The 8,902-nt window shown below is 36.8% G+C and overlaps 1 protein-coding gene across 1 annotated transcript; it reads right to left on the reverse strand.

Annotated features, from left to right (window-relative positions):
• Positions 1-6,336: 6,336 nt before the first annotated feature.
• Positions 6,337-7,927, reverse strand: LOC110771152 (Peroxidase family protein). The gene is made up of 3 exons (XM_021975408.2): positions 7,563-7,927; positions 7,008-7,368; positions 6,337-6,899 (listed from the first exon to the last, which is right to left on the reverse strand). The coding sequence occupies exons 1-3, from the start codon at positions 7,767-7,769 to the stop codon at positions 6,493-6,495; spliced, it is 975 nt and encodes a 324-aa protein (XP_021831100.1). The 5' UTR covers positions 7,770-7,927; the 3' UTR covers positions 6,337-6,492.
• Between the last annotated feature and the right edge of the window lie 975 nt (positions 7,928-8,902).

The following is an 8,902-nucleotide window of genomic DNA, read 5'->3' on the forward strand; positions in this document are numbered from 1 at the left end:
TGGCTGTGGTTTTTAGAATTATTGAGTGGTGATCTGAATATTAGGAATAGCCATGGTTATGTATTTATGATTGACAAACAAAAAGGTTTAATAGATGTTGTGGATGCTCTATTCCCTCATGCAGAGCATAGACATTGTTTGAAACATCTCTATGGAAACTTCTATTTGGAACATAGAGGTCTTGCTTTGCAACATCAAATGGAAGCAATTGCTAGGGCCATAACAGTGCCATGGTTTCATGCAGAGATGAGAAAGATGTTGGAATTGTCTAAACCTGCACATGATTGGCTTGCAGAGAAAGATCCTAGGCATTGGAGTAGGGCATATTTCAAGACTGATTCCAAGTGTGACATGCTTATGAACAACCTCTGTGAGGCATCAACCGTAGCATAATGGATGCCAGAGACAAGCCTGTTTTGACTATGCTAGAAAGAAATCGGTTGTATATAATGTTGTTGATGGCTGGAAGAAGGGTTTTCTGTGAGAAATGGCATGGACAAGTTGGGCCAAGAATTAGAAAAATATTAGAGAAAAACAAAGGAAAAGCTCAGTGGTGCATTCCTAAGGCTGCTAGACAGAATAGGTTTGAAGTGATGCACCATAGTGGCCGCAACTTTGCTGTTGATTTGAATGCCCACTCTTGTTCATGCTGTGCCTGGGATTTGAATGGAATACCATGTTTGCATGCTTGTGCTGCAAAAAGTTGGTTTCATGGGAATCCAGAGGACTTTTGTGATGCAGTGTACAAGAAAGAGGCTTATTTGAGAGCCTATGAACCAATGATTATGCCTATGAGTAGCCAAGATCAGTGGATAAAGATTAATTTAGCTCCATTACTCCCCCAAAATACCACAAGCAGCCTGGTAGGCCCAAGAAGACAAGAAAATAAGCTTTTGATGAGCCTAAACAACCTGCTAATCCATATAAGCTTCCTCGGTATGGCATCCCTTTAAAGTGTGGCAATTACGGTGGAGAAGGGCATAATCGAATTAGTTGTAAGGTATGTGTTATTATCCAAAATTGCTTTACATTTAAATCTATTTGATTTGGTTTCTGACTTGATGACTTTGCTTATTAGGAATCTAGAAATCCCAACATGAAGCCTACTAGGAAGAGGAATGTTGCCAAGGAAAAACTTCCAGTAAGTGCCACGATTTCAACTATGTTTTCACCATTCAAATTTTCATATCATGCCTACCTAATTATTATTTGTTTTAGGTAAGAAGGAGAGATGGTGGAGACCAAAGTAGCGGACAACAAAGTATGCAACTAAGGCAAATGAGGCAAGCAAGTGCTTCCCAAGGGCCTTCTCAATCCCAGGCATCTGAAGTAGCCGAGGCTTCTCAATCCCAACAATCTCAACCACCACAGGCTTCTCAATCTCAACCATCTCAAGTAGCCCAACCTTCTCAATCCCAACCATCACAAGCAGCTCATGCTTCTCAATCCCAACCATCTAAAGCAGCTCAAGCATCTCAATCCCAACCATCTCTATCACGCCCCAACCCACGGATTTAAGTAATTTTGGGTTAAGACGTGATTCACACCTTAATTATAGAATTTAATAAAAACTATAACTAAAATGTGAAGAAACATTTAAATAAATAAAGTAAATATTTCACATAGAATATTTGAAACAACAACATCTGAAAGCTTGGAATAGTTATGTTATTTTACAAGCCAGAACTACTAAAGAGTTTACTAAAAGAGTAACTCATTATTTATCCACAAACTAGGTACACAATACACTCTTATAAATACGCCAAAATCATCACAAGCTCTAGCTTTCAGGTTCGATACCTGCAAAATCTATTAGGGGGTGAGCAAAGCCACAGCTCAGTAGGGACATAAACCTTTTTACATGAAATTGATATAATTAAATTAAGTGACAAACAATCACACAGCCAAATATCACATTATTAATAATAATGCATGAATGCTCTTCATCTAATCCCATTAATTCATATAACTGGACAAGCAGACCTGCACGTCCCATACCATGCTTATACCACTTGGTCCCAGATGCCCATTTATATGAACTAACACCCATTTCAACCGTCTCACAATTCCCCCTTTTTTAGTCATCTTGTCTAACTCCCTTTCGCCAGTCCCGAATCACCCAATAAAAACCATGTGCACTGTGGGATCCCTGAGACCTGGTACCTGCCAAGAGTTAGACTCAACTACACAAAAGACTATATCCATTACCCTCTTTTCCATCATTATTATCTCCAACCAACATCTCCGACTAATTTCCATGACATGATATAATTATGCATTTCACATATTTGTATATCCCACAACAATGTAGTTATTCAAAATATCACCAATGTACCAACATTGTTCAACCAATCAAAAACACATAAATATTCCAAGAATAACATTCAATTATAACAAGAATATTAATCAAATAATCATACCACGCATAATATATTGTTCACAAAATTTAATTAAATCAATCTCTGCAAAAGGCCCCCAAGAAACCCCTACCTTGTTTCCAAAGCTAGCTCCAAGTTTAGGAAAACACAAGGTAAGCCCTTATGTCTCTTCCAAGAATTCCTCACTATTCTCTCTCTCTCTCTCTCTCTCTCTCTCTCTCTCTCTCTCTCTCTCTCTCTCTCTCTCTCTCTCTCTCTTACGTTTTTTTTCTTCTTCTATTTGCAAGACATCTCTTCCTTTCATTAACAATCCTATTTATAGATGGTGAGATGGCGGTAACAAAAGGAGAGGATAGTAACAAATGCCATTATCTTATTTATACAAACAGATAACTTGGTTGCCACTCTTTATATAAGCTGCTATGTGTCAACGCCAGGAGATTTCATTCCTAAGGGTTGTGACACCTATGGAAATTATGAACTCCACCTCAAGCTAAAAGGAAGCTTACTCACCAAATTGTAAGCATGAGCTGTCCAAATGCATGGTAATGCATCAACTAACTTAATGGAAAACAAGCCACCTCCAGCTTACTAATCTAAATATCTCTAAGAGAGAACAATCTTTCTCTCCAAGAAAACAATGTAAGGATGCCACGTCTAAACTCTTAACTAATGAAATTAATATATATATATATATATATATATATATATATATATATATATATATATATATATAATGCACCCAATAGCCATTAGATGGCATTCCAGGGAATAATGAACAAATATATAGTTTAAACAAACCTTTTTTTTATTCAAAAGAGCATATGTATATATAAATATTTAATGAAATAATATACATATAACTATTGAAATGGTATTATAAACGTAAAATAATTATAAATATACATTTCCTTCTAACCAAAATAATCACTTAAGAATATATAATAACATTTATTTTTCTTTAATAAATATTTAAGAAACAGACTCTCACAATCTCAAGCAGCTCAGGCTTCTCAAGCATTTGATTCATCTCAATCTGCCAAATTATCTCGAGTACAACAACGTAGGAGGGGGATGAAAGATTAACAGAGGAGCCATTTTGTCAAAGATCCTTTTTTCCATCCTTAGATGTGATGATGTTCAACTTTTGCAACCTATTTTTGAATTAGGATAAACTCTTTTTGAATGGTTTGTATGTTGGGGAATTATAGATTTTGCAATTAGTTGGTTTTATAAGACTTTAATGGTTTGATTATGGTTGCAATTGGGTTGTTGGTTTGTGGGATTATTGATGTCTGTGATGGTTGGTTTTATTAGGCTTTCATGTCTGTCAAGGTTTTTGAGTCAGGTACATGGCATGTAATTGACCATTTGATATGTAATGTGATGGTTGAAACCTATTTTGGTGTTGTGCTTATATTAATATGGCATTGAACAAAAAATGCTTATATTGATATGCTGTTTTGATGTAACCATTTTATATGGCATTGAACAAAAAATGCTTATGAGTAACTTGTTTTTATAACCTGTTTTTGGTATCCCATGAACAAGATATGCTTATGAGTAACTTGTTTTTGTATCCAGAGGACTTTTTGGTATCCAATAAACAACATATGGTTGTAACCTGGTTTTGGTATGATGCTTATCAATATGTCACCATTTGTAACCTCTAAACAAGTTTTCATTCATATCACAGATCAAATAAAACTCTAAACTCTAAACAAATTACAATGAACTAATGCTTACTCATAAAACTCAAAACATATTACATTGTTTTCCCACCAAAATACATTATATTACACCAACTGAACTACTGCTACATTACATTAGCATTTGTTCTCAAATTACAGCCCACTGAACTACTGCTTCTCAATCACATTACACCCACCAAATTACAAAACATATTACTCTTAAATCCTCATAATTCATCCTAATTCATCTTCATGGCAAACACCACCACCCAGGAAAGCAACACAGCAGCCCACAATATTTTTGACTTTGCTCGAATCTTTGCATTTTCCTTCTCCACCCTATCAATCTTCCTCAGCAAACCAGGTATCAAAGACTTTGAACGCTCACACATTTCTGCATCAAACCACTGAAAAAACATACATCCTTTTTCACTACTTCCCTGTATCAACCAAGAACAATGACTGAAAATTTGATCCATTTGATTAATGACTGAATATCTCATCAATTTCATCAATGACTGGAAATTTCATCAATAAGAACTCTATCAATTTGTGATGCCCAAAACAATGATTGAAAATTTGATCTTAAACATTCTTACCTTTGACTTTGGGCAGACTAGAAATCTCTGCCCTGGGTTTGAACTGGTCCACGAAGTCTGCATCCGTTCTAACTTCCCACAATCACACCATTGGGCATGCCTTGCTTCTCCTGTTTCCATCTCTTCTTCAATTCAGTGTGTATTCACATAGAGAACAACCAGCTGAACCTCCAAAATCGTGCGACCCACTTCCCTCTTTTCTCCCAAATCGTGCAACCCCCTTCCCCTTTTCCTAAATCCGAACTCCACTCAGAGATTCATAAACCCTAATCTTCTACTCCAAAATCTCCCAATTTCGAACTCCACCTCAGAGTTTTATCAACCCGTGATTTCTTCTCCAGATTCTCCCAAAATTCAAACCCTACCACAGCTTTTGATAAGCCCTAGCCTCCTTCTCCAAATTCTCCCTTCTCACCCAAATACCATCTTTCCTCTCTTCTTTCCTCTCTTCTGAAAGTGAAAAAACCCTTATTCGCAAAGGTTAAAGATTAAAACAAAGTGGGGCCCAAATCTTGTAACGGAACGTCAATAATCCTGACAGAACGGGTAACGTGAGACCGTTTTTAAAAGCGTGGGGGGTACTTTGAAACGTTTTAAAATCCGGGTGGTAATCTGAGACAAGTTTGAAAGCACAAGGAGTATGTACATAAATAATTAAAATGCAGATACTAAAGGTGAAACTTCATTTCAATTCAATAGTATTGCAACTTTGATATGTATAACTTAAAGACACGTGCAACAGCTCTTTGGTGTTTTTTTTCACGCGCAAGTGGCAACCTCAACTTTAATGATTATTGAACTAATTTAATATTATATTCTCCTCATCATACTTTTCTCTCTCCTTTCACCTCACACTCTCCCTTGTCTCTCTTCTTCTTCTTCTCTCTATCTCTCTCCCTCTCTTTCTTTTTTTTAAATTTTCTTTTTCTTTTTTTAATAGTCAAAACTTAAAGCCACGCGCAAAAGCTCTTTGGTGTTTTTTTTTTCACGCGCAAGTGGCAGCCTCAGACAATTGTTCATTTATTTTCTTAGTTTGTTTTTTCTTTGTTTCTTCTTTTAGAAATACTATTCTCTAGTTTTTATGATTTTTTAAATAATTGTTTTCATTGTAATCGTTTCATGAAGATGGATTACATGGCCCTAGAATTAGATGGGCATCCTGAAGGGGTTGGGTAATATAGATTAAATTCATATTCAGATTCGTGTGACAAAATCTACATACCGCAACTAAGAGATGACCACAAGCCAAAATCAGGCCAAGGATTTGAGTCATTATAATTCCAACATTCTCTTGAAATTCTTCAAAAGTCATAGCTTGGGTTTAAGTTTCGCATTTGTTGCAAACTACATGGCTATTCAATACATTAACGCTCGAGTCTCATTACAGGATTAGGGAGAGACATAAAATTAAGTTAAGCCACCATCCGTACCGTATCTCTTTAGTTTTCCTTTTCTTTTTTAGGAAATTAGTCTGGCTTTAGTTAGGAAATCCTGGGTTTAGGTTGCTACACAAATTTTAGTTTTGCTTTGTATAATTTTCGGTGTGTGGCCTTTGCTTTTGAGTTTCGGGGTTGTGTTCTTGTTTTTGTTGGGCCTTTTATTGCTCATAGGCTTAATGGATCGTATTTTAATCAGAACAAAACAGAGGATTTGAACATGGAACGAGCCTAAAAGAAATAAATGTATGTATATATTGAAAAATAAAAAGTAAATCTTCTTGATCCAAAGTTTGGAAAGCAATGAAGATTCGAATTCAACATGAACTGAATAATTTTTGGTAACAACAATGGTATTGCAATTTAAATTAACAAACACCTTTGACTCTCAGTCCAGTGCATTGCATATCTTTCTAACAACACCTTGATTCCCACTCAGGACACTAGAGCTAGAGAGCTTGACAAAGGCAGAAGAAAATGCCTGAAAGAAACCATCCTGATCAGCAGCAAATCGCTTGACAGCGAGAGCTGTGCGCGGGTCCATCACCATTTCAGCATCAACTCCAAGTACCCCATGGCCTCTAATTACATTATTGTAGTAGTGGTTGTCAAATGTAAGTGTTGTAGGGTCATTAAGAACGAAGCTTGCATTTGATGTCAAAGAGCCTTGAGGACAGTTTATCCTGAGGAATGCTTCAAACATGGGCGCCATGCCTTCTACACGCCCACCTTGATCAAGTCCGCTTAGACGATTTAGAATGTTCAAACAATGTGTCACCCCTAGTGTGTGCGCGCCTGCAAAATTGCAATAATATGTTTTTGGACGTGTTAGTTTCATAAAAAGAATTTTAAACAAAAAGGGTTGGTTTTCTGAAAAAGCACTTTTTAAGTTCATGTAGCTACCCATTATGGCCACAGATTCTTCAACTGTCATCCCTTTCTTTGCAAATAGTTGAAGCATGCCATCAACTCCAATGGCAGCAGAAGGAAGCAAAGAATCTGCAAGCTTATAGTTTGGAGGAACAGAAGAGTCTCTTCTTCCCAAAGGAACCTTTATCTCTGGCCCTCCTGACGCAGCCACTGCCTCCCGAGCAGCCAAGACAAGAATGTCAGAGCAAGAAACCTGTTGGGGACATTCCAATTCAACCATTGCCTTGAGAATGTTGATTGACTCTCTCTTTCTGATACCAAAGTTTTTCCCTGCAGCCATTTCAGATGACACAGTTTTCTCATTTGGATCCACAAGAATTGAAGCATCACAGCCCTGTTGTTACAAAATCAAACCATCATTTATTGAAAAAATATAACTAATAAAAAATAGACTGCAGAGTTTCTATTTTTAAGCCACGCACTTCACCCTCAATGTTTGGGCTTATATCTCAACTAACCTATGTCTCAAATTCCTAAACTGAGAGAGAGAGAGAGAGAGAGAGAGAGAGAGAGAGAAATAAAAAAGACCTGAACTTGGCAATCATGGAACATGAGCCTCAACAGAGCTGCAGGAGCAGTGGGATCAGTGAGAAAAATAGGTTGGAGGGCAGCTCTAACAATGGCCTCAACTTGTGGGCATGAGTTCTCATAGAAATTATAAGAAAGCCCTTGCCCTTCAGCTCCAATGCTGAACACAAACAGAGATATGCCTACCACTATAGCTCTCAGATCCATTGTGATGATTGGCTATGTGAACTTCAATGCTGCTGCTCTGACTCTCGGAAAACAGAGGACTCTATCACCACCAGTAGCAGTACGTGAACTTAAAGGATGCCAGTCCAATTTACCTCCAGTGGAGGGATCAATTTTCTTTTATAATTGTAATGCAATTATGAACTTATACGGCTTTTAGTAATTGCTAATACAAAACAGCTTTAATTTGTGAAAAAGAAAAAGGTACTGTAATAAGAACAGTGATGGAAATTAAACACATGGATGATTAAATATTTGATGTCGAATTGTTCTTGACAATGCCATGCAAAATGATTGCTTTCTATTCATTACGATTAATAATACATTGATTGATTGCCATCTATCTGATAAACAATTTATCCTTTTCCAGTGGCAGCTTATCCTGTGAAGTAAATGCTAGAGTTCTACTTATAGTTTGCCACTAATATTCTGTTCTGCAAATTTTATTTTGTTTACACAAACCCAGTTGGTAAGTAATTATAACCAAACCCTACCCTAATTACAATTTACATTCCACCCTTTTACCATGGTGAATGTCAAGTTCACCCTTCATGTTAAGGATATGGTTTGCCTCCTTCTCTAATCACGGTTTGATACATGTGCAAAAATAATTTATCAAAAACACAAAAAGAAAAACGTGTGAGAGCATATAGGGGTTGGTTTCAAGAGCATGTGTCCGACTAATTCATAATGAGCAGTTGAGTCTGGCGGTGGACTAGACTTAAAATTCCAACCAGAATCCAAATAATGCAGCAGGCAAAAGTTCAATGAAAAAAATAAAAGACGCGATTTTATTAGGAGAAGAAAAGCATACGAACCACAAAACAAGAAAAACTTCGACGACAACACGAGCCCACTTATTAATTATCTGTTGGTCAATATCAGGAAGTAAAGCTTTTCCATGGTTGGTTGGTGGTGGTTCTCCCCGCAAACTTTGATTGGCATTTTGTGTTGTCAAAATCAAACATGCAATGCCTTTGATGGGTTGATCTTATCCAACCCCCCCACATTTTAAATGTTTATTGCATATTTATTCTTGTAACTTTAATTGGATTTGAGGCATTACTGCTCCCTGAATTTGAGCTTGATCACAAACTATACGGTTTGTGAGTTTA

Source organism: Prunus avium, chromosome 1, assembly GCF_965620075.1.
Source record: "Prunus avium chromosome 1, drPruAviu1.hap1.1, whole genome shotgun sequence".
NCBI classification, from domain to species: Eukaryota; Viridiplantae; Streptophyta; class Magnoliopsida; order Rosales; family Rosaceae; genus Prunus; species Prunus avium.